General features: G+C 35.3%; 1 protein-coding gene across 1 annotated transcript in view; it reads right to left on the reverse strand.

Moving 5' to 3' along the window:
* DROSHA (drosha ribonuclease III) overlaps nt 1-27553 on the reverse strand; it is a 99987-nt gene that overhangs the window by 14389 nt on the left and 58045 nt on the right. The window contains 7 exon segments of the mRNA XM_043975570.1: nt 6390-6495; nt 7810-7967; nt 9775-9819; nt 14213-14283; nt 16721-16823; nt 20371-20470; nt 23041-23100. Coding sequence (XP_043831505.1) covers nt 6390-6495; nt 7810-7967; nt 9775-9819; nt 14213-14283; nt 16721-16823; nt 20371-20470; nt 23041-23100 — 643 coding nt within the window.

The following is a 27553-nucleotide window of genomic DNA, read 5'->3' on the forward strand; positions in this document are numbered from 1 at the left end:
GATGGGGCACCAGCCCTGGATTCAGGAGGACTGGCTTCAAACACTTGGCACTTACTAGCTGTGTGACCCTGGGCAAGTCACTTAACCCCCATTGCCCAGAAAAAACAAAACAAAACCAAAAACAACAAAAAAACCCCAACACCCCCTCCCCCAAACCACCACCACAACAAAAGGGTAATCTGATTGAGAAAATGGGAAGGGATATAATCAAAGCCATATGCAAAAGTGTTGCCCTTAGTAAAAAGAAGGGCTACTTCATTTTTAGAGACTAGAAAAGGAAGACAGGAGAGAATAATGTCAAAGGGTTTTGAGAAGAGAAGGGGAAGAGGAGTTCATTGTAAATAGTTTCAATTTTTTTCAGTGAAGAGGAAACTTCCTCAGCTGAGAGTGGAAGGGTAGGTATTTGAGTACTGCTAAGAATAGCTAACATTTATATAGTACTTACTAAGTACCAGGCACTGTGCTAAGCACTTTACGAATATTATCTCATTTGATTCTTCCAACAATCCTGGAAGGTAGGTGCTATTGTTATTTCCATTTTACAGATGAGGAAGCTAGGGCAAAAAGAGCGATTTGCCCAGGGTCACACAGCTACTAAGTAGCTGAGACAGAATTTGAACTCATGTCTTCCTGACTCCAGGACTAGTATTACTCTATCCATTGCACCACCTGGCTAACCTAGAATTTTGGAACAGCTTTTGCGTTAAGTGTGAAAGGGAATAAATTAGGAAAGAGTAAAAGGATTGCCTTGCTGCAGTGAGGGCCAGGTTGAGGTTAGATAACACAAATTCTGGTTTGATATGCGGGTCACCTCAGTAGCATGACTTCCTCCAGTCCCATTTAGAATCGTGTGCTGTTAAACTTGGGATTTCTTTTGGTTGACATCCTATAGCAATTATTTCAAACAGACTTGCTTTTTGTTTCAAATATTTATGGGCATTTTTCTTGTATTATTTCCAGAAGTGTCATTTTAAACTTTTATTTTATAATGGTTTAAAGAATCATGATCCTCAGATTATGTCTGTGAATTCTATCTCCAAAGTCAGTCACAGAGGCAGCTAGGCGGCACAGTGGATAGAGTACCGGCCCTGGAGTCAGAGGAGGACCTGAGTTCAAATCTGGCCTCAGACATATAACACTTACTAGCTGTGTGACCCTGGGCAAGTCACTTAACCCCAACTGCCTCACCAAAAAAACAAACAAAAAAAAAAACCCCAAAAAAGTCAGTCACAGTGGATTATATAGAACTCATGCTGTATTTTGATTTTGCCCCATCTCTTTATTGTTGAGTTCCAAGTCTTTCACACTTTTTCAGAGTAGCTCCTGTTCAGTAGCTACTGATTAGTTGATATATGTTCTAAGTTGTCTGTGGTCATTAAAAAAAAAAAGTTTCAAAAAAATACATGATACTCAAATAAAAACTTTACATGGCTAACTGGTAAAAGACACTATCATGGAAGAAAAAGGTACTTTCTGAAAAATGGAAATATAAATTCAGCTAGTTGGCTAAATGGCTCAGGACCTGGAGCCAGGAAGACCCAAGTTTATATCTGTCCTCAGATGGATTTTATAACCCTAGGCAAGTCACAACTACTGATTGTTTCAGTTTACTCATCTGTAAAATGGAGGTAACAATAGCACGTACCTCCTAGAGTTGTTGTAAGAATAAAATGAGAGAACAGTTATCCAGTGAGTACCTTGCAAATCTTAATCTTAAACGCTATATAAAGACTAGGCTTTATAGCTCTTAAGAGAGAAAAACAGGAAAGTCTATAAAGTTTAGCAGGTCTTTTCAGAAATTAGATCATGATTTCTTAATCTTTTTTTTTGTATCATGAACCCATTTTGGCAGTCTGATAAAGTTTATGGACTCTTTAAAATGCATTTAACTAGCTGAAGGGGATGCTAAATTTCAGTTACTAATGACAATAAAAATGTAATCCATTCCCCCCTCTGCCCCGCTGCATACACTTTCATTCACAGGGATCCTTGAAACCTAGATTATGAACCCTTGAATTAGATGAATCAAAGAAAAACTTCATAGATATCACTTTGCAAAAGTTAAGGAAAGGGTTAAAATTCAAGAAACCAGCTAAGAAAATCACTGGAATCACTTATTAATAACAATACAAAGGGTATATGTATTATACTATATTATTTATAGATGTAGAATTTGAATAGTACCTGGAAAAAACACGATTTCTAGCTGGAAGAAGTTGAACATTGCCATCTATGTAACCTTAAGGAGAGTAATTTCATCTCTCAAGACCTCTTTTTCTTCACCTGTAAAATGAGACTGGCTGGATGATCTCTCTGGTCCCTTTCTAGTGCTTAGGATATGTGATCCCATGGATCTTATGCATAAGTTTATGCTGATAAGAAATTACTTTCATTCCAACATTCCAGCTATCAACTTCAAGTCAGAGAGTTCTTAATCAAGCAATAGAGTAGGAGAGGGAGGGCTTCAGAAAGGGCTTGTTTAAGGCAAACCTAAGGATATATCAAATAGCAGAGTTTCTGGGAGCTAGTGTCATATAAATGACTTCTCCCATAATTCAATGATTGGTTCCAAAAGTCAAGTGAGGAGATAGAAAATAGTTAAATGATTTAACTTAAAAAAATATTCCTACTTAGCAAAGAGAGAGCAAAGCCAGAAAAATAGCATGCTAGAAGGACAGTATATTTCATCTCCTAAAACTGATATGATTAAGATCCAATTTAAATCAAAAGGAATAGGACAGTGATGTTATCAAAGTTAGAAAGCAGTTAAGACTCCTAATTGAGAGTAGATATTTGATATGCAAATGCTGTTCTAATTATACCAAATACATTCTTTTTGGGGAATAAGAATGATAAGAATACTATTAAAATTGAAATTTATACAGTGTTTTAAATTTTACAAAGTACTTCATCTATATTATCTATAAAATGAGGTTAGACCAAATGACCTTTGAGATTCCTTCCAGCTCTAGATCTACAATGCTATGACCTCATTCTGATACTCATTAATACTCTTCTCTGATAGACTTTGAGAATCCAGTCAAGTCATATAACCCCTCAGCTGGCCTAGACCAAATTGTGTGATTATAAGTGTACAAGAGGTACTGACCTACACTGGTAGAACCACCAGGTGGTCCCCATTCTGTAGATGAGGAAACTGACACAGAAAAAACTGTGGCTTGCCTCACAGCCAAACAGCTAGTGAATATCTGTGGTAAGACGTAAGCTCAGTCTTCTCAACTTTAAGTATGGCCTCTATTTTATCTCCTCTACCATGGTCTCTCCAGATTAGGTACTAGATCTGTCTTTGAATAAAAATTAACCTAGAATTTATGCCAAACATATAACAATGTAAACAACAGCCTACTGTTGCCAAGTCTCTCATTTTTTCATGGCTGTTTCAATTCTTCTGATTAAATCAGAAAGACTCAAATGTGTGTTTGTCTATTCCTTAATACTTGTGATATCTACTCCTCCCTACCCCCACCCCCTCCCTCTCTTTCTCTCTCTAGGGTTGGGTCTCTTTATCTTGTCCAGTTTGGAAAGTACAGGGGCTACTTAACAGGCCCCATCCCATTCTGATCAGCACAAAAACTTTTACTTGTCTCTGACTCAGGCCAATGTGCCCCCTCCTCCAGCAAACAGGTGATCACTATATTGACCTTAGTATGGACACCTGATTGGCTTAGTTCACTGCAGCTCAGAATTCCTGTGACTTGCCCCCTAATATCTCTTCAAAGGGGCAGGATGTTATCACAAAAACCTGGAAAGACCTACATGAGATGATGCAGAGTGAAATACATTATATACAAAATAACAGCAATATTGTAAGATGATCTGCTGTAAATGACTTGGTTATTTTCAGCAGTGCAATGATCCAAGAAAACTCTGAAGGACCTATGGAAAATGCAATCCATAGTATAACATACTAAATTGCCTGATTTCTTGGGGGGCTGGAGGGAGGGAGGAAGAGAATTTGGAATACAAAGTTTAAAAATAATTGATGTCAAAATTTGTTTTTACATGTAATTTGGGAAAATAAAAATTCTAAAAAATCCAACCAACCAAACAAAAAATAGTGGCCTTCTTCCCTGAATTTCTTTGTAATTTTCACTGCCAAAGAGAAATTGAAAATTAAATCTACCAAAGAGAACCATCTAGTGTAAAACAAGAAAATGGTAAATTTTAATTTTTAAGTCTGGAAGTAGAAAGGAACTAAGCTATCCTTTAATTTAGCCCTTTGATTTTATAGTTGGGGAAACTGAAGTACTGAGAGGTTGGGACATTTTAACTGAAAGGAGAAAATTAAAGTCAAAGTTATACATCACAGGAGATAAGAGTTTTTGTACAAAGGATGCTAACTCGATCTTTAATAATCAGAAGTTATTCAATAAATGCTTGCTAAATATATATAATGGACAGCTTTGTAGTGCAGTAGATAGAATGCCAAGCCTCTACTGAGAAAGACTCATCTTCCTGAGTTCCAATCTCACTTCAGATACTTACTACTTGTATGACTCTGAGCAAGTCATTTAACCCTAATTTGTCTCATTTTCTCATGCTATTAAAAAGAGAGAGAGAGAGAGAGATGGAGAAGCAAGTGGCAAACCAGTCTAGCGTCTATCAAAAAAACCCTATCGCAAAGAGTTGGACACAACTGAAAAATGACTGCCCAGAGAGCTTAGATGGTATAGTGGAAAATCCACTGAGTTGTGCAGAAAGAATTTTGGTTCAACCCTTTCCTTTTATAAATGAGGAAAAAGAGGCCTAAAAAGGTTAGGTGACTTTCCTAAGGTTATAAAGGTATTAAGTAGCAGATATGAGATTTACACCCAGATATTCTAGCTCCAAATTGAGTCTTCTTTCTACTTTCTATAGTAAGGCATCTACATAGGTACATGATTAATAGTCACTTAATTGAAGGTATGTATTTTGTTCCCTAAATCCATTTCTCACATCAATCACAGACCATCAGATACTGTCTCTAATGGGACAGCTATCTGAAGTTGATTTTTACTTACCGGATGCATTAAGACGACTTTGAAATGAGGTATCATCTAACTTTGTAAAAGTACCCAGATATTTACAAGTATGAAAATTAGTATAGAAGGAAGACAGTTTCTTAACCAACTAAACACAGTTCATTAAAAAAAATTTAGTGAGTCATTTGTCTAAGGGCTTGTAAATTCTGTTGCAAGGGGCTGAATAAGCAGTGTTGTTTCACTATTCTGGTTTTTCTGACAGCCCCATGTACTTTATTTTTGAAATTATGAGTGCTAGGACCCAAAACTGCATAAAAAACAAGTCAGTGTTTACAATGAGTCTCAAAGGAATGACAATTCTCAATGGTGACTTGTTCAGAAATCAAGAAGAAAAAGTACTGAAAAATATCTTTAAATACTCCATCATGTCTACCCCTCACCTCTTTGTCTAAAAGATTCTCGACCATTTTAGTAAGGATCTTAACGTGAGTGCTAAATTAAAAATGAAAACCCAAAATGTATTGCACATAAGCTCTGATATGGTATAACTGGCTACCCAATGCATCTTGGTTCAGCAGTCTTCTCCAGGCTTCACTCCATTATCTCTACAATGCCAGAAAAGCCTCCTCAGTCTTAAAGTTCATTGTACCTCTAGACTCCTTTCACTGGAAATACATATACTCTTGCCCCTGTGGTCTCTTCGTCTGACTGGGTGGTCCCTCCAGGACCTGCCATCTGAAGGAAAGCTCCCATGCAGAACAAGGCCAGCCATGTCTCCTTATTCCTTCAGTTTATTCCCTCAGCCCTACAGACTCACTTTTCTCCCCTAATCCCACTGCCCTTCCTTTTATGTATTAGCTTTACCCATTAGAATGTAAACTCCCTGAGACTAGGGACTACCTTTCTGCTTGCATTTGTATTCCCAGCACTTAGTATATAGTCCCTGGCACATGGTAAAGTACTTAATAAATGCTTAGTGACTTGATTTGACATTACTGAAATATTTCATGATTCCTGAAATTAAAAAAAAAAAAACAGGGAAATTTTCTATTGTATTAAAAAAAATAAGTGCTAGGGGCAGCTAGGTGCCACAGTGGATAGAGCACTGGCCTTGGATTCAGGAGGACATGAGTTCAAATCCGGCCTCAGACACTTAACAATTACTAGCTGTGTGACCCTAGGCAAGTCACTTAACCCCAATTGCCCCCCCCCCAATTTTTTTTTAAAAAAAGTGCTAATTGTTGAGTGTACGATTCACCAATTAAAATGATCAAAACCTTATTAGAAGTTATTGTAGTTAATATTTAAGCTATCAATCAAATGCAGAATGTCATTAGCTACTTTCTTAATTCTTATTTTGTGTCCTGCAGTTGCCTTACCATTAGGAGTGATTAATCATAAACTTACCGTTAAGTGACCTTCGTGATGATCAGGAAAATGAATGAACAAGTATTCTGTAGCTACCAACTGCATTATGGAGTCACCCAAAAATTCCATTCTCTGATTATGGCCTCTGAAAAATGAAACATACAAAAAAAAAATAAGCACTAGGGGTGAAAATAAAGTAAGCTAAAAGATCATTTAAGTATATAAATGGTTTATTTTGATGCATAAATCAATAGTTATTAATTAAAAAAATTAATAATGTTCTAGAATTTCCTAATTGAGAAAAAATAAACGGTCTTTTTTAGTAGTTGACATTTGGAAAGAAAATTTGTATAAAATGAACAAACCTATTTTAAAGTTTAAACAAATTCTAAAATATAAACCTGAAAACAAAGTAGCTAGAGTAAAAGTTCTTAACATTTTTAGTGTCATAAGCTGTCAATTATAGACCCTTTCTTGAGAATAATTTTTTAAAGGAATAAAATAATACACAGAATTACAAAAGAAGTCAGTTATAGTGAATTAATAGTTTTAAAAAAGCCTCTCAAGTTCGAAAACACCAGGCTAAGAACACCTCAAGTAGAGGTGGTAACTACTTATCTGAGAAATCTGCAAGAATACAAATAAAAATAAAATTTGGTGTCAAAATTAAAACTAACAGTGAGTAATTAAGCATATTTATTTAATTCTTACTCAAACATTCATTAGAATAGTCTTTAAATGGCAGCTAGGTGGCGCAGTGGATAGAGCCCTGGCCCTGGATTCAGGAGGACCCGAGTTCAAATCTAGCTCAGACACTTAACACTGTGTGACCCTGGGCAAGTCACTTAACCCCAATTTCCCCCCCACCCCACCCCCCCACACAAAAAGGGTACAGGGCAGCTAGGTGGCACAGTGGATAGAGAACCGGCTCTGGATTCAAGAGTACCTGAGTTCAAATCCAGCCTCATAACACTTACTAGCTGTGTGACCCTGGGAAAGTCACTTAACCCTAATTGCCTCACCAAAAAAAAAAAAAAAAAAAAAGGGTAGAATAGTCTTTAAAAATCTAGACTCTAGTTCAAAGTTAATATAGAAATCCATTAAAACAAATAAATAAAACTTCATACTTTGAAGGGAGAATTATATGAATAATTTTAAAGAGCACTCAAAAACCTTGTTACTCCCTTTAAATATTTCAAATTCTGATGGCTGTACAGGAATTTAGCCTTTAATGAAATTTCAGATACATCCTATCCTTTTACTCTAAGTGAATAGATCAGAAAACAAAGTGACCAAGAAAACATCAGACAGGACATTCATATGGTAACAGTTTGAGGCTGCTTGATGAGGCTATGTAGCTTACAATTTATTCAAAGCAAATACGGCAAAGGCCAAAGTCGACATTACCTAAATAAGCCTGCTAATGCTACTCTCAACTGAAATGCTACTTTCAACTCACAGAGTCAGATGATTAAATCCCACTGTTCTCAATGTGAATGCTCGTGCCAAAAGTCGAACATGAGTAAAAATGACTCCAATAGCTTCCTCAAATTCTGTAAGCTTCTGTAGTACTGGAGAGGTTTCAATAAGCTGTCGATCAGTATTTGGCTCTTGTAGCTTCAGAGGGAAAAAAAAATACATTCTATAAATTTCAGAACATTAAAGTGTTTTGCTTGCTACTCAATCATCCCTATTGGTTTCAAAACAAACAAAATCTTCTTTTAGAATAATTTGTATGTGTAAACCAAGCAGAAATATTTGAAATCTAAATTAAAAAAAACTTCTTCCCTACCCACCCTCAAATCCTTACTTAACAATAAGAATAAACAGATTTAGTACAGAAGGTTCTACAATAGTATTTTCTAATTCATTACCACATTACACGACTAAAAGTATTGTACAAAGGGTATTCAAAACTCCACATGTTGTATTGGCCCTTCAGAGTAGGTTAGAGTGCATAACTGCATCAATACATTGATCTAAGAGCAGCAGGAAGAGATTATGTGAATCTCCTTTACTAACCTCTCTAGGTTACTTAACCACGCTGGGCCTTTGCGTTCTCATCTATAAAATGAAGTTTGATTAAACAATCTCTAAAACTTTTCCCAACCCCGACACTGTACAAATAACAAACCTCTTTTTTAGTGACCAAATATACTTTGGCAAGTAAAAAAGCCTAGACCCGGCTCACTCTAAAGGGCATTAACATTTTTTATTCAAGTAGAAATCGGTTCTAACATTGAACCTTTTAGCATTTGATGAAGAGGAAATATAAAAATTAAAGTCAGGATTCAAGTTTTTGTCTAATTCATATCATGTTATTGAAATGTTTTTCAAGTATTCTGAATTACTGAGTTATGACAAAGTCTATGTGTGCCTGTTTGTACAAAATGAATGAGCTAAAATTTCATAAGAAGCTTAACAATAAAAACCAGAATTAATGCAGAGTGCTTGTAATTTTCTAGATTATATATGTACATACCAAAAGAAAAAAAAAACCCAAAACAACAAGGATTCTCAAAATTGATGTAGGATAGGTATTCTTTTATAAGCAACACCAGAAGGTCCTACAGATCTCCAATAAAAGACATAACATTGCCTTACAATTTTAATTCAGTACCTTAATTTAAAGACCTGAATTTCTCAGGTACAAATTAAGTAAAATATAATCTCAAATTTGATTTACTTATTTTTCCATAAAACATATTTTCCTTATTCTCTTATCCTATATAGCAGGAAAACTGGCATAAAAATGTTTTAATATCACCTTGCTGCCAAATTCCTCTATACAAAAAGATATATTTGCCTTATGAAGGGGAGAAAAAGAACAGAATAGGTAATATGGTTAGCACCATCCTACTGTAACGTTGGAATGATGCCGCCTGCTGGAGAGTTACTGTAGAAAAGCTCCGCCAATGAGGAGAAGACGCCTGAGAGCTCATCAGGAAGTGACTTTTGCTCGTGGGTACTGTCAATCAAGGCTACCAGCCAATTAGCTTGGAGATGTGTGTGCAAGTGGATGGGAAGTTCCCAGTTTCACAGGAGGCTTGTGGGATGAAGGTGGCGTGGCTCGCTCTCTTTCATGAGGACTCTTGTGGAGAGCGGAGCTGGAGACATCAGCTCCCCGAGATAGACAGCTAAATGTAGGCCTTTTCTCTCTCTTTTCACCAAATTCTTATTCTCCTTACTAAATGCTTAAAAGTCTAAACTCTTGCTAAAGCTTCTAATTTAATGGCAACCAATCATTAGATATTTTAGACAGTATAGTTAGAATTTTAGCCCCTTACACTATTCCTCACTCAATTTCCAACACTGTCATGACAGGTGAATTTCATAATCTTTGAGAGAATCTAAGGATAAAAATGTAAAAAACCCTTCAAATTCTACTATAAAGCAAAACCACTGAGGTTAAAGAATCACTTACTTGGAGTGGGTGTAGTGGATAATTAAGCCAAACTTCCCGGAGGTCCTAAAATATTGAGACACACCTTTAATGTTCAAAGGATTCATTTGATATATTTCAGAATACTAAATAAAATGTCATTATTTAAAATATTGAACTATTTTAGATGGTGACTGTGATTATTAAAAATTCAAAATAGTGCTGGCAAACTAATTCTTTTAAAAGTATATTCACTAGTATACTATCTTTAATGTCTCCAATTATCTCGTCCAAAAAAATTTAAAAACCAATGAAGTTTAAAAAAAACCCCTAATATAAAAGTTTAGTTGCTTAAGCTCTTTAAAAAACAAAACAAACTTTTTCTAACTTACATTTTGCAGAAAACTTACAATAACTATCTATAGACAATTCTCAATATTTGCAAAACTCATTCACAATTTTAGAAACCATATTAAGAGGGTATCGATAAGTTGGAAGAAGCCAAACAGAATGGTAAAAGGCTCTGAGTTCAAGCACTCTGTGTGGACTGATCTCTTGTCCAGCAAAGAAGATTTTGGATAAGACATGATGTCAAAAATGTTAAAGAGGGGCTTGACTAGCTCTCCCTGATCCCACAAAGCTAAACCAGGAATAATGAGTGGAAATTAGAGGGAGGGAGATTTAGGCTTGAGGTAAAGAATAACTTCCTAACAAGAAGAGCTCTAAAGAAGTAAAATGAGTAGACTTGGGAGGTAGTGATTCCACTCCTAAGAGATCTTCAAGGAAAGGTTAGAAATGCCTCTTGTTGGGGGAATCTTACTCTGGGATGTGTTGGTTTAAACTGTCTCTGAGGTCACTTTCAACTTCGCTATTTTATGAGTTTGAACATCTTATGTATGCTTTTTTTTTTTTGGCAGAGCAATGAGGGTCACGTGACTTGCCCAGGGCCACACAGCTAGTAAGTATTAAGTGTCTGAGGCCAGGTTTGAACTCAGGTCCTCCTGAATCCAGGGCTGGTGCTCTATCCACTGAGCCACTTAGCTGCCCCCTTATGTATACTTTTAAGAGACATTTTGTTTAACTTCTCACTCTATCTAGTCTCTTGAATGATTTCCTTATCTTGTCTAATACCTTCTTATAGTTGTCACAATCATCTTAACATTGAAAAAAATATTTTCAATGGTTTGCCTCTATCTTGAGGATAAAAGACAAACTAATTAAGCTGCCATTTCAGAGTCTAGTGTCCTACCCCACTTTCTCAACCTTATTTGATTCTACTCCATTTAGGAATCAAACATAGCTAAACTGGAGCACTAGTTATTCCAAGAGCACTTTTTTGCCCTCTCCCTACTCTGTGCTTTTGTATAGGTCATCCTCCACCCCTGTAATCCATTTGATAACCATTTAATAAATTCAAGGTTCAGATCAAAAGTCACTTCTTCCAAGATTTCCTTGACCTCACCCTTCCCCAACTCCAAATATTTTTTACAGTAATTTGTCTAGAACTACTTTTTGTGAACACATTTCATCTTGTATCATACTTATCTGTGAAGGTCTTATTCCACCATTACACTCCTTAAGAAAGGGATTATGCCCTATTTTCATCTTTGAATCTCCTGCTTCAAGGACAACATTCCTCACAAAATAATCACTTAATGACAGTTTATTGAACCTGCCCTTTCATTCTAATTCCACTGTCACTACCATAAATAACCTCAGCCTTCAATACCTCAGAGGGATGACTTTAATAGCCACCTAACTGCCTTCTGTGCCTCTACCCTCTCTTTAATCTACCATATACTTTCAGCTGATTAAACTTTCTTAAACATTATACTTTTGTCATATCCCTCCTTCACTCAAAAACCTTCAATGTCCCAGGCAAGTCCCATTCTCTAGATGAACATTACATAATCTATTTCTAATTTTCCCCCAATATGAATTCTCCACTACTGCCAAATCAGTCATGTCACTGCTCCCCAAATATACTAGACTCTTGTCTGTTTGGTGTACTTTTTACTCATGGTGTTCTTCCAACCTGGAAAGTCTTCTTTTCACCTGTCCAAATTCTACCTCTCCTTCAAGGTCCAGTTCATGATATCAATATTGTTACTACTGTTGGTTATATGGACCATTATTTTGATCTACATTTATTCTCTCCTCCTTTTAAGCATTACACACTTTATCTAAACCACTAATTGAAGAATACATGCATGAATACATACATGCAAGACATTGGGATAGGTGCTGTGGAAGATAGAGACAAGAATGAAAAAAATAACCTCAGCTTTCCTGGAGATTGCTGACAATAAGTAATAGGAGACGACATAGGCCATGTACACAAATTATCAACTATGTGAAAGTGACACATGAGAGGCGCTAAAGGTATAATGTTAGTTCAGAGAGAAAGATTACTTGTGTCAAGGAAAAGGGAAAGAGAAAGAGAGAGAACATTTCACGGAAGAGATGGAATTTGGGTAAAACTGGAGAAAATGGAGGTAAGAAGCAAATAGAGAATAGCAAACAGTCTAGTTTTTCTAGTACATCAGGTATATAAATAAAAGTAGCAGATTCTAAGTTTCAGGAGGTAGTTTGAGGCCAAATTGTGGAAGGTGCTTAATTCTAGGCAAAAGAATTAGGTAATGGGAACCACTGAACATTTGTGAGCAAGGGGATCACAAGACCAATGCTAGATACTAATCCAGCAGTGATGTGAAAGATGAATGTGGAAGAAATGAAGATCAGTTTTGAGGCTATTGAAATAAGTCTAGGTTAGTGCTTAAGATAACCAGACTGAAGGGGCAGCTAGGTGGCACAGTGGATAGAGCACCAGCCCTGGATTCAGAAGGACCTGAGTTCAAATCTGGCCTCAGACGCTTGACACTTACTAGCTGTGTGACCCTGGGCAAGTCACTTAACCCCAACTGCCTCACCAAAAACAAAACAAAAAAAACCAAACCAGACTGAAAACAAAGAATAGGGGATGAATATAAGAGACACTGTCGAGGTATGAATAATAATAGGATTTAGCAACTGGTTAGCTATTGGAAGTAAGGAAAATGATGGAACCACCAAAAATGGCTAAAGTTTCAAGCATAGGTGACTATGAGGATGGTTGTACCATTGAAAGAAAGAAAATCAAAAGAGAGAACTCTTTTTTTCTGGAGAGAAAAGATAGTTAGTTCTAAGTACAGATGTTTAGTTTGAGGTGCTGTCAAGACAGACAGAAAGAAGCACAAATCTGGAGCATGAGAGAAAGACTGGGTTGGAGACAGAGATCTAGGCATTGTTTATGAGCAGTGATAGTTGTAGCAATGGGAGTAGATGGCCTGTCAATAAAGCATATAAAAAATAGAGGAACCATGAAGAAGATCACTAGAGATAAAGCAGTAGGGAATAGTCACAGAGAAGGAAGATAGGGGTGACAGTGAAGTATCACAGGCACCAAAAGAAGAAAGACCAATCAAGTCTGAATGGGTCACAAAAGCAAGCATGCAATATACCTCTAAACACCTGGGCTCTGTTCAGTTTCACAAAAGACCTGCACTTAAAAAAACAAACAAACAAACAAAAACACCTGGTCTTCAGTAACCCCATTTATAAAGCTGCCGTAAGCCTGCGGGACACTGAAGCCAATATAAAAGTACAGTGTAATGAATAATATCTTTTAAAAAGTTTCAAGATTGAATAAAGTCATAAAACAGTTTCTTCCTGCAAAATATAGACACATAACTAAAAATGTCTGTCTATATATATAGGAAGATGTGTGTTTCCTTCAGAATATTTTCTAGAAGATGAAATGCATGAACTACTACATAGATCTTAGAAAAAAGATCTACATATAAAAAGCCCACGCTACTTTAAAAAATACTACTCATTTTTTTTTAAGCCTCAAATATATAAGGGCAATGAATAATACCAGTAAATATAAATGGTTCATCAGAGTTGAGAACACAGGCCTATTACACATCTTCTTATGGTACTATGAAGACTATTATAACAAATTATAACTTATTTCAATTTGAAGTATATTCTTAACTCTTTCTTTAAATGTCACATTAATTCATCAGTCCTATTATAAAAAAATAAACCTCTTACACATCAAGGATTCAAGATTTCTCTAGAAATATAAAACTTTCAAATATAATCTGCAAACAAGAATCACTTTAGAATCTAGTATCTCAAAATTACAATTTTATAAGAAAATTCTTTATTCTCTCAGTCTTGTCATTCAAAACAATGAAATGACTTTACAAAATGACTACCTTTAATACAGGGTGTCCCAAAAAACAATGCTTAAAATGTAAAGATTTATATCAAAGTCAAAATGATGTGATTTCCTTTAATCTCTACTAAATTTGTATTAAAACAAATATATTTTATTTCATTTACCTCATTCCTCACAAAATAAAGTTTTACTGAAATTAAAATCTTACGAAAAGAGCCAATTAGGAAGAAAGTCAAATGATTCAAGTTAAAATACCTTGTCATTAAAGAGCAAGCGTCCAAATAACTGTTTAGCTTCTTCAAGGCTTCCCTCCAAGTAAACAGCTCCTACATTGACAGGAACAGTATGTGCAAAGGAAGAGCTGTATTAATTCAGAGAAAATTACAAGTCCCTGTAAGCCCTAGCCCACTGCCAAAAGGAAAACGCCACACACACACATACAAAAACAACAACTCACTTCCACAGAAACTTGATAGAGGCAGAAGTAATTATTTTTAAAAATTAATTTCTCCTCCAATTTAGCAATATTTTATACTACAAAATTGACTTAAATGAAAAATAAAACTTTCTTTTAAAAAGCACATGGAAGAAGCACAAAATTTCATAAAGTGATGATGTACTTGAATCTTGTATAAGGAAATACAATATTATTAGCTTTAAAAATATGACCTTTTGCTTCTCATTTTAATGTATACTTCAGAGAAAATGTAAAACATCTAAGATAAATTAAATGAAATATGAAGTTAAAAAAGGCTATAGGAAATGCATTAGGAACCATCGAGTTATGACTAACTTTAACTTGAAAGAACTAAGTGATAATAACTAATTTTACACATCACTTTAATATTTACAAAGCACCGTACGTATGTTATCTGATTTGAATCCTCACAACAACCTTGTGAGGTCGATGCTATTATCATTCACATTTTGTAGATGAGGAAACTTAGGTTGACAGAAGGTAAAATGACATTCCTAGAAGGTGTCTGAGGCAAAGCAGCAAGTTTTAAAAAAGTTTATAGCTTGAAGTCTGTTCAGATTAAGAGTTAGAGGCTGATGAATATGAGCCTGGGCTCAGGGGCAAAACTGCTGTTCAACTTAAACTGGACGATAATAGTCTCAAGTAAGTGTAGGAGGAGTTCATAGCTATACAGTAATTATTATGCAAAGTGTGCACACTAAATATCAAATAGAATTAAGGTGATGACTACCGCTTCTAGAATACATACAGATGGTTCCTCATTTATGAGAGAGGGAACCCGTTTTACTGGAGCTGCTGTAGTTTCTGATTATGACACCCTCTGGGCAGCTTCTCTGCCTTCCCATTTTAGTGCACATGCCCTGAAACTGCCTTCTTCCCTAGCCGTTGTACATTGCCCTGCCCACACAGGGAATAGTGATCCTGTTTCAAAGGGAAATGCACGAGCCAATTCTGCAGCCAAGCTTGCTGCATTAGAAGCTCCTGAACATGTATTTAACCTTTCACCTTCTGAGGATATTCCTTCCAACCTAACCTATGACGATTCTGAAGTAGAAAAGTGGAAAAAGAAATTTAATCAGTGTGGGGGCTCCCTCTACTGACAAGGATCAAAAACTCTTTGTGGTTTAAAATGCTTTAAAGAATAGTCTTAATGAGTTGTGGCTGAAATAAATTCATCATCTAGGGGTCACCCTTCTACTGATGAGTTTTTGTTTTTTTCTAATTTAGCTAGACTGGACCCACAGACACTTTATTCTCAGGTTTATACCTGAAGCTTTTCCAGCTCTGTAGTAAAAGCCAAAATTGGCAATCTTGTTCAAGTTAGCAATGCCTTCCGGAAGAAACAATCCTTGCCTTACGACATTGAGGTGTCTGAGGAGCACTGTGGTGGAAAACATAGCCTCTCTAACTGTAATCTGTTTTCCAATGAAGCAAGTAAAAATGAGATGACATAACTACCAAAACTTTTGAATTGTGGTCATATACATTTAATATTTACCTTATAATTTTCTAATTTTTCATTTAATGAATTCTATGAAAGATAAACTGATATTTAGGTATTTCAAAGCTTTCCCTATCTAAACATTAATAATTTGAAAGCATTAGATAACCACTAATTAATTTGTATTCATGTCTTTCTGTAACTAAGGCTAATTTTATTCTGCTTACATGAACAGTGGCTTCCTTACTGTCTGTCTACAGATCTTTAGACTGAGAGCTTTTAAAATCCTCCACAACTTTTCCAGTCTTTTTTTTTTTTCCAGTCTTATTTTATATTATTCCCTTCCACACACTTTCTGGTCAGGTCAAATTGGCCTGCCAGCTATTCTCCATAAACTACTTCCAACTTCTACATTTGTCCCTTCGCACAGGTTGTTCTCCATGTCTAAAATTCACTCCTTCACCTCTACCTCCTGCCTAAGGATTTTAGGATCTCTCTCAAACTCCTATTGTTATTAAAATCCTCAGATTTTAAAAAATTATTATTTGGGTTATACTTTGTATTAACATATCTATTGTATCTTTCCTCCCTCCCCTCCCGAAGAGAATGAAAGCTTCTTGAAGAGGAGACTGAGACCAATTCATTCTTATCTTTGTATTCTCAGAGCCAAACAGTTCCTTGATAATAGTATGCATTTAACAACTGTGTGAATGGAATTAGATTCAAGTCAATTCAATTAAGCATTTTACATCTGAATGCAAAAATATATATATATATATATATATATATATGTATGTGCAAAAACTTTGCAAGAAAGAGCCTGATTTGTAACAAGAGATATTACCTATTAAGGCCTCAAAACAATTTGCCATAGCATGGCGAAGGTCTGATTCTCTACAGAGGTCAGGTCCATGAGCATAAAGCATGAATCGGTCCAGTTCAAGTTTCTACAAATAGCAAAATAATATAAATTAAAAACAAACACAAAAATCGAATCAAACCAAATCCACTATCACAATCTTGCACTCACAAAATGTCATTACAAAGTATTACCTGTCACTTACAGTGACTACAGTCAGGTCAGTGCTACTTATGTGTAAGGTCTTTTTGGAATATGAGTCAGTCCTCAATCTCTTTCTCATGTAGGCTATCAAGTCCTACAGGAACCTCAGAAAATGGATCAGAACCACTGGAAGTGAATTAAAACCTTGAGGATGTCATAGGATTTGAGTCAGTAGGGACCTCACAGGACTCAGGGAGCTCAAATGTCTTACCCAAGGTCACACAGTAGTACATGTGAGAGGTGGATTTGCAGCCAAGTCCTCTGACTCCTTAGCCAGAGTTTCTTCCCTTGTATCATGGTGCCCAGAACTGATCCAATTACTTCCACAACAATTATGCTGAACCATAAATGGCAGATTTTACATGGAATTCACAAAGACCCTTGCCAAGCCTTGCCCCAAAACATTCTTGGGGCTAGAAAATCAGTCTAAGATTCAAAAGGTCTATTCCTTCTTTCTTCAAGCATGTGGTACTGATGCCCTCTATTTTGAACTATATGGGACTGATGTAGTCAATGTTAAGTTGTACCCACTGGATTACTTTAAAATGTTCTTTTTATAACAACATTCGCTCTAGAGTTAGGACTCTGGACATCTTTCATTAGGGAGACGAAGAAACTGTGGCCCAACAGGTTAAGCAACTTGTCCAAGATCATACAGAAGACCTTGGCTGAAAGTAGCAAAACCACAAATCCAAACCCTACCTTGCTGGTTTAAAATTGTTACGTTATATTATTATTTAATAGCCTCTCCTAGTTTTTAAATGTAAAAGTTAAAATTCAACGACCATTTAATAACTGCTGACTTAGCACAGAGAGATATGCCAGATACCTGGTGTCCTATGTAGTAGATACCAAGTATTTTTTAAGAAACATAATATGGCATGATGGCTAGAGCTTGCCTTGGAATCAGGCCGACTTGGGCTCTAGTTCTGCCATTGCTATTTCTTAACTGTCTGACTCCAGGTAAGACACTTAACCTTTCACTGCTCCCCAGAAACTATCTAAGTTTACAAAACAGATGTGATCTGGAGCTTCTTATGACAATGACATCTTACAGAGGATCCAAAAGAAAAAAAAAAGAAAAAGAAAAACAAAGTATTTGTTGAAGATGGGGCAAATTACTAACCTTTGAACCGTCTACATATAATATGACCTACCTTAGTAATTCCTAATACAAGAGATATTTGTGCCTTCTTAATACCCTAGTTTACCTTCTCATAAGGAAATTATTACCTAGAAATGCAGCCACATGAAATAAACCCATTTTTCCACCTTCAGAAAATAAAATCTAATCCTAGCATGTCATGGGCTGCACTACATAATTTATCACCACTTCACAGTTTAAATAGGGAAATCAGTTTTCCAGCTCCTCCTAATACACGGGAGAAGGTGGACTACCTGTTATGTGAGGCTCATGAACTTTCTCACTTAGGAATGCATACTTCCCTCCAATTTTTCTTCATTTTTTACCCTAAGAGGAAAGATTTATGTATTATAAAATTATGTTTGAGTAAATACTGGCTTGCCCCTACTATGTATCGGCTTATACTGAATCACAACACTTAACAATTTTCACCCATATCCCCTTATAATGCATTTAAGAGGCAGGCATATAGAAACACAATTTAGAGATATATGCTTAGAAATTAGTTTCAATATTTTTGGAAAATGCTGTTTTTTTTTTTCACAATGCACAATTCTGTACAAACAGATTCTCTCTGAAGGGATCATCAATTACTCAGGTAAACTATGGCAAATATGGAGAAGGTAGACTTCAGAGAAAATGGCAAGAGTACAAAATTCTCAATAACAGAACTATTTAGTACTTGGAAAACTTGAGGTCTACACCTGAAATTCAATAGAACCGAATCAATAACAAAGATTAAAGGGATTAGCTGCTGTGATATTCTTGGTTTTAATAGCAACAGTAGACAAAGACCTATAAACATAACTCAAATGAAACCCAAAGTTCATCAATATCAGGGTCTAATGCTTTAGAGAATCAGGCATTATGTGAATGAGATAATATTTGTAAAATGTATGATATTATACAGGAGATGTTTATTTACTTCAAATAATAGATTCCCATTTTCAAGGTGTTAAATGATTATCTAATGTAACTAAAACTTCAATATACCATATGTTTTATATAATCAAAAATAAAACAAAGATCTAAGTTATAAATCTAGTCTCCTCTAACCTGGAAAGAACAAGGTTGGCTACTTTCATTTGCAATTCTATTTCCCAGCCTGTAGCACCTTATCAAAAATATCAACTTCGTGCTTTCAGTGGTTCTGGTCAACATTCACTGTACTATAGAATAATTTCAATTTTTCTGTTAAGCTAATTTCCCATACTCCACCAATATTTCCTCAATAAATAACTGAAGAACAATTTTAACAGTCACCTACTGTTTTGCAATCTAACCTACCAAGGGAACCATGAGGAAAACATCTGTATGTTAATAATGACAAATATGAAATATATGTAAAATAACAGAAAACAATTTGACAAATATTTATATTAAATATTAAACTTTTAATACAGACATCATCCAAAAATTAGGAGCATTTGTCATGCAGCTGTTGCTTCTTCTTTGGCCTTAAGGCAGTAGCCCTAGCTTGCAAGTGAAGAAGTCTGAAGCACTAGACGCTCAGGGGTTTTTTGAAGATCAAACGAGAAAATATACATTAAGAAATGAGTGAACCTTCAAGTACTTTATGGGATACACTTATTAGTCTTGCTTTTATTACTAGGAAAAAAAATTAAAACCAAGAATAAAATAAAGCATTCAGCCACTATTCTACAATATCATGATCAGGAATAAGGAAAATTAATGCTGTGGCTAGATCAAAGTGAAAAAAAAAGATTCACAGTAGCCTACCATTAAGAATTAGATATTTTATATCAAATTTTATCTTTTTAGGAATAGCAGATTTAAAAAATAAGAAATTAGCATAAAAATAAAGAAAAAAGAATGGAAGTATTTATTCTTTTTCTAAAGCCATTATCCTGCTTGAAACAGTAAAAAGTAAAATGTAATACAAACACACTAAAGTAAGCTATATGAAATACTCAATTTCTCCTGCGTTTTCCCCAAGTTTCTAGATCCAAATGCTTAACTCTCTGCTTATGTATATCTGTTCAATTTTTTCCTCATCTTTTATTAAGTCAACTCACTGTAGAATTCATTAGCTGGTAGCTGGACTCACAAAGGTGCCCAAGAGAGGAGAGAAAGCCCCACAACCCAAATAAGAGCTGAAACTCTGTTCTGGACTACAAATCGTTACTTTCTCCAAAGAACTTGAAAAAGGCCAGAAGAATTGCTTGAGGAACTAATGACCGAGCTTCTCTTACTCAAATGCAAAACCAGCAACAGTACAATAGACACCACTGTAAAAGGAGCTTAATTGTTCAAATATCTTATATACCTTTGCTAACATAGCAAGATGTTGGTTCTGAACAATAGCAGTGCGATATGTTGCTAGTCCTCCTTCTTCTAGGCTAGGAAACAGGTAGTATAGATGGACACTGGAAAAAATATATGTATTTCATAAGTAAAAGAAATATATTTCATAAATATCTAGTTGTTGCTTTAATTTACAAGGACCTGAAAAATAATATTTGGATATAACTTATTAGAGAAAAATGTTTTAGGAATGTTTCTCATAATGGCTATTAAACAGCAAACAGACTCAATGGTATAAACACACAAAAAGAACTATTCACATTAAAGGCTTCTCTGGAGTGTCAAAGGCTGAGGAAAAACATAGGTCTGAAAAATCCCAATCACCATACTTAAGAGTGACAACTCCATCTGTGACAGCCCCCCGACAGAAAAGCTAGATCTCACAACGTGACTCCACTGCAGTAAGGTGCCTATGAAGCTATTCCAAAGACCTATGTGAAGACAGAAGCCAGACTAGACTTTGAGAATGGCTAGAATAGAAAATGGACTAGTACTTGTGTGTGTGTGTGTGTGTGTGTGTTTGGGGGTGGGAGAAGAACCAAACCATGAACTATAATAACTTTCTATTTCCTAAATCTCTAAGCCATTTTTCAAGCTCTCACCATCATCTGCTTGTCAGCTGGGATTTAGTGAAATTAATCAAAGTTCTTTATACCTTGAGTGGCAGAGGCATATGTGAATAGAACTCAGGATGGGCTGGAGAGCATTTGGGGATGATGACTCTTTAAAGGATATTATATGCAAGTAGTAATAGTGATAATGGTAGTAGTAGTTGAACTTTTTTTTTTTTTTTGAGATGCCCAATGATTTCAATAGTAATGCAGATCCCAGGGAGGAAATTTCTCTACCAGTGCAGGTCAGCATCTGTACTGGAACTTGTCTTAGAACGGTGGTTGTGGTTTCCAAAATGTAGGCTCAGAAAAACTTGGAATCCCTGAAGCCCTTTCAAGGGGTTCCACAACTCAAAACTATTTTCATAATAATATTAAGACATATTGATTTTGTTATTGATTTCTAACATAGTAAATATCACTGGTTATAACCAGCATGAACAAAAGTTCTTAGAGGGAGTGGTTCTCAATAAAATTGAAGCGGTCTTGGGACAAAAAATGTTTTGAGGACTAATGTCTTAAAATAATTGTCTGGGGCACTGAGAGATTAAGTAACTTGTCCGGGGTCACACAGCCATTATATGTCAGAGGTGGAATTTAAACCTAGGTCTTTGACTCTAAAAGCCATTTCTTTTTCATAAGGTACTTATCATCAACGAACTTCAGAAAGTGAAAAAGGATACCCTAACCCTTCCCCCCACAAAAATTCATAAAATATCTTGGAGCAATAAAGTTGCATTTATATGTTTAAAATATAAAGACTTTTTAAAAAGAAAAAATATTAAAGTGTTCCATTTAAATGAATTAATTATTTAATTCTCTGATAGGAATAAATTCTGGAAAAGTATCCCTATCATATGTGGTACAAATGCTGTGTTACGTACAGTGAAATGCATATTTGTCTTTTCTTATAAACTATATGATAAATAGCAATGATAAATGCAAAGGAACAGTTTTCCTTACTTGTGAGGACTTAAAGGCTTTATCAACTTAAGATAGATGGAATAGGACACTGGAAAGATAGCAATGATAAATGCAAAGGGCAGCCACATAGCACAGTGGCTAGAATGCCAGGCCAACAGTCAAGAATACTCATCTTCTTGAGTTCAAATCTGGCCTCAGAAACTTCCTAGCTGTGTGACCCTGGGCAAGTCACTCATTTAATCCTGTTTACCTCAGTTCCTCATCTGTAAAATGAGCTGGAAAAAGAAATGGCAAACCATTGCTAAGAAAATTGCAAAATGGGGTCACTAAGGTTCGATACAACTAAAACGAGTGATCAACAACAATTTATCTTCAATACTATCTGTTTATATGACATGCCACTATATTCTGTTAATCAGTTTTAGCTAAATTTTTTCTTTGCATACTAAACATTTTGAGATTTTCAAGTTTTCAGAATAAGGCTTTTAAAAAATAAGACCACAAGGGGCGGCTAGGTGGCGCAGTGAATAAAGCCCTGGATTGAGGAGTACCTGAATTCAAATCTGACCTCAGACACTTGACACTTAACACTTAACAGCTATGTGACCCTGGGCAAGTCACTTAACCCCCATTGCCCCGAAAAAAGAAAAAAAAAGAAAAGAAAAGAAAAAAGAAGACCACAGCACTTTGCCATTCATAATCACTTACCCGTATTTCCCTTGCAATTTGAAGGGTGGGAGTTGATAAAGATGATAAATGAAAGAAAAAATTTGCATTTAAAAATATCTCTTTCTCTATAAGTTAAATCTAAGCATAAAAGCACCTGGTCCAAGACAAGACAATGTCTTGAAGTTGTGAAGAAGTTGAGTAAGAATTTGGACAAAAAAGGATAGACACAGTCTTTTATCTTGTAATTTTGATTATACCATCAGTGATAGCAAGGTACTAAGGCAACCAGCTGCTTTTTATCTTCACTAAGGATAGAAAATACTGAACTGTCAAAACCTGCTCATTAAACTAATTGCAAAGAAGGCAATGAATTGGATTAAATACCTGGAAACAGAACTAATGGAGAAACAACAGAAAAGGACACTCACCTAGTTAGAAATTCAACAACAGCATCACCCAGGAATTCCAAACGTTCATTGTGGTTAATCCTGTACAGAGAGGATCATTTAAAGTAGCATATATGTGCATACCTATGTATAAGTGTATATGTATACCTATGTATAATATGTATACTTAAAGAAGAGAAATATAGGGTTTAGTTCTTGGATAAGAAAATACTCCTACTTGGCTATTTTTCAGAGACGCGATGCCATTAAACGACTATTCTCAGCACTGAGGCCTAAGACACTTTCTTTTAGAAGGTGGCATTTGGAATATAATACAAATATTCTGGCATAGTGAAAGTTTAATTTCATCTTATCATCTGGAACTATTTCCCTTAATTGTGAGGACTTAAAGGCCTTAACTTAAGACATGGCGTGGTACAGTGAAAAGAGCATTTTTATCTGTAGTCTAAGGCTCTGAATTCAAATTTTTAAAAACCTGTGTGACAGTGGAAAAGTCTTCTAACATCCCTAGACATCTGTAAAATGAGAAGGTTGGCTTAGATGATCTGTAAGGTACCTTCCAGCTCTAAATTTAAGACCCTATGACCCAAATGAGAGTAAATCTTTCCACGTAAGTGACTAAGGGTACACTTTGATCCATTACATATGCTAAGAATAACTATGACCACGTCCTCGGAGGGATCCTGGCAGCCATCTTTTGGCTAAAATACATTCCTGGAAACTTATAAAGTGGACCACCTTTTCATGTTTAAATATGTTATAATCAGAATGTTTCCCTGATAAGTAGTTGAAATCAAATAAAGTGTAGAAATGACCAACAATGTCACATTAGCAAAAGTGTGTGAAACTATAAATCACAATTATCTGAAAGAGTAAAATTGATTTAAGTTCCATCAAATAGGCACAAATACAGTGTATACATTAAACAAGAGACCCGATGCCTATTCAATATATGTATAAAGCATGTTAAAGACCTTAAATCTAGCACATCATATATTTGACGAAAAATAGCAATAGCAGCTATACTTCGGCTCTGAGTTCAGGAAGTGCTTCATTTTTGTCTTGATAACACCAGCACTCAGCACAGTGCCTGACACATAGAAGGGTTTTCATAAGTGCGATTAAATTCAAAAATATATTATGGCTACAAAATACTTCCGTAGACATTATCTCATCTGATCCTAACAATTACCCTACACAGTAAAAGGAAGCTATTGTTGCTATTATTTTATAGGTGAGTAAACTAAGATTCAAAGAGATTAAAAGGATGACTCTAAGTTCACAAAAAGTTATGAAAAGGGCAGTACCAGCAGTAAACTTATCTAGTGCTCTTTTCACTTTAACTGGGTAACTTTACAAGTAATATGCCAAGAAATTAATTTCAATGTCAATAATTCTGCTTTTCTACTTAGAATTAGATGGTGTTTGAGGAATGATTTTGAATACCCTGTCCTTCAGAGGCAGTCTGGTATAGCGGACTAAACTCTGACCTTAGAGATAGGAAACATCTGGGTGACCCTCAGCAACTTACTTAACCTCTCTGAGTTTGTTTCTTCATCTCTAAAAGATTGGGGTTGAACCAGATGGCCATTAATGTTCTTTCTAGCTCTAAATCTAGAATCCCACAGAATCTAAACTTCCTGTCCAAGAAAATCTGAGCACCTTCTTTTCCTGTGGATAAATGTACTTATATCAAGAAGTATCTGGAAATTATTACACTAATTTTGATTGTTCCATTTAGAATTAGGATTATTTCACTCTCTCTCTCAAAAAAGAATGTTCTTTCCTTTTTTTTTAACATTAATTGATAACACTAGTATGTAAGTAAGTGTGCCAATGTTCTGAAATTGTAAAAGGTAAAAGAAGAATAGATATGGTAGATTCTTTATTTTTAAAAATAATTCCCCCCCCCCCCTGGGCAATGAGGGTTAAGTGACTTGCCCAGGGTCACACAGCTAGTTAGTGTCAAGTGTCTGAGGCCAAATTTGAACTTGGGTCCTCCTGAATCCAGGGACAGTGCGCCACCTAGCTGCCCCAGTAGATTCTTTATTACCGTAGTTTCTTAGTTCTCTCTGATTCCTATTTTTCAGACCCTCTGGTCCTAGGGATAGATTAGACACTAAGGAATGAAAAAATCTGGAGGCTGATTGCATGCCCCGGTTCCTAAAGAAACCTCTAACTGCTGCAAAGACCCAGTTGCTGTTTCCCAAGTCTAACTCACAAAATACCTGAAATGAAGTCTAGATTATTATTTTTTTTTTCTTGAAGTCTAGATTCCTCATAGTGTAACCCAATGGGAATGAAGGGTAGAAGTCATGGTAGATCTCTTAGGGTAAGGCCTCTGAGCTGCCTATTTAAAAGGTGATTTTTCAGAGGAAAATTACTAGTAAAGTCTACTAATATCAGAGATCAGCTCCTATTACCACAAATTTGGCCCTTGCTAAGGCAAGCCCCCTTTAACTTCCCTGCCTTGACCCAACTTTTTGAGAGACTGCCCCCCCTTATGCTGTTTGACTTCATTTGAAAAAGGAGTTAAGCCTGAGATCTTTTCCAGCTCCTAACCTATCTTCATTTTGCCTAAATTACAAACTCCTCTAGGGCAGAAACTATGTTTTATAACTCTTTTGTACTCTCAGGCTAAGACTACAAGCACTTAACAAACCCTCATTAACTACTTGTTAATTAAACGAGGAATCCAAGTTACCAGTAAATGTAGGGATAATAGTTCATTTTTTTTTCTATCACTGCACATTTCTTATCTGTAGCAAAACTATCACAACCGATTTTTAAATTTTAACAGGAAAAATTTGTTAAATCTAGAACTGATAGTTTTAAATGAGACCTTTTTTGAACATTTTAAGTAAATCCAAGAAGATATCTAAAAACGCCCTGGGGAAAAACCCTCAGGACTCATGGAAATGCCTCAGAAACATTTTATCAGGAATTCCTATAAGCTGCTTACAATCTGTTTTTGTCTTATATAAAATAGAACAAACATCTTCTAAAGTAGAATGGAAAGACTGCTGCCTCTGGAATCAGAATATCTGAATATAAATCCTACCTCTGACACTCTCTAGGGGACTTTGAAAAACTCACAATCTCCTTGGATCTCAGTTTTCTCACCTATAAACTGAGGAGGTTGGACTAACTGGCTTCTGAGATTCCCATTCAGCTTTAGATCTATGGTCCTATGATTAATCACTTACATTATCATAAAAATACCCCCCCCCAAATGGTAATGAAAGTATTAAAAAAGGCACTAAAAGAAAGAAAATGTCAGTCCATAAAATTATCTGAATGACTGCACTGAAGTTTGAAAAGAGTGACTACTATAACACCAAAGACTGAGGAATAAAAAAGAGTATGTTTTTTAAAAGGAAGGAAAATGCTATTTCATGAAATACTAATAAAATTTTAATATTCTAAATTGGAGCAGGAAGAGAGACATAGAAAACAAGAAAAGAAGTGCTTTAATCACTTTTTGATTAATCCTGTAATTTTATTCAACAACAAGCTATATAATCTCCTAGAGAATAAAAGTGACTTTGAAGTTCACAGTATTTTGAATAAAATTATGTTGGCTTAATGAGATTTTTATTCTGATGTTTTTGTAAAATTTAGGAGGGTGAGGTTTTATGCAGAATTATAACTACAAATGTAGATTATTACTGAAATTATTAAAATACAGTCACAGTGTTCTCAGTTTTAGTAAATGAGAATACTGCCAGGGATTAAGAATTTATCCCTTTTTTTAGACTACAGTCTACCATATCATTGTTACAACTAAATTTATAAATAAATCACAGTAGTGGATTATTTCAACCTTTATAATTTTATTGAACAATTTTTAAGTTTATGTTTATTTGTTTTTAACTTTTGGGACTGTTAGTCTTTGTTAGGGAATATGTTAATAATTCCTCTGCTCTTCTGTCTCATCTCCACAGCTAATATGTTTTTTTAAATCAAGTTTTTGATGACTCAGTTCCTCATGTTTATCTGAGTGGTAAACAAACTATTAATCATTGTGAAAACAGGGTTAACACAGGAATTACCAAGTCAGACAATGTCAACAATAACATTTATAGGGTCACTGTACTACCTGCCAAAAAATGAAATTTAGTATTAAGGCCAATCTATCTTAGAATTCATTCATGGATACTTAAGTACTGAAACACAGAAACAATATAATCAAAGATTTGGAGTTGTAGGGGACCTTAGAGATCATCTAGTTCAACTTTCAACACAATGCAGGAATCCCTTCAGCATCTGTAACAAATGGGTATAAGGAGTCTTTTCTATAAGGTAACACTATTCTATAAAGTTCTGAGCAATGAATTCATTATTTATTATCATAGTCACTGTACCATGAACATAAACAATTTAATTTGACTGAACTTTATAAATCCTTTTGTGTTTTCTTAACATGTAAAAAAAACAATTTAGTATACATTCAATGGGCATCAGTATTATCCTTTAAAAAAAAAAAGTATTATGGCTAAATAATACAAATGAATAGCTAATTGCTTCATGTCAC

The sequence above is a fragment of the Dromiciops gliroides genome, chromosome 1 (genome assembly GCF_019393635.1).
Source record: "Dromiciops gliroides isolate mDroGli1 chromosome 1, mDroGli1.pri, whole genome shotgun sequence".
NCBI lineage: Eukaryota > Metazoa > Chordata > Mammalia > Microbiotheria > Microbiotheriidae > Dromiciops > Dromiciops gliroides.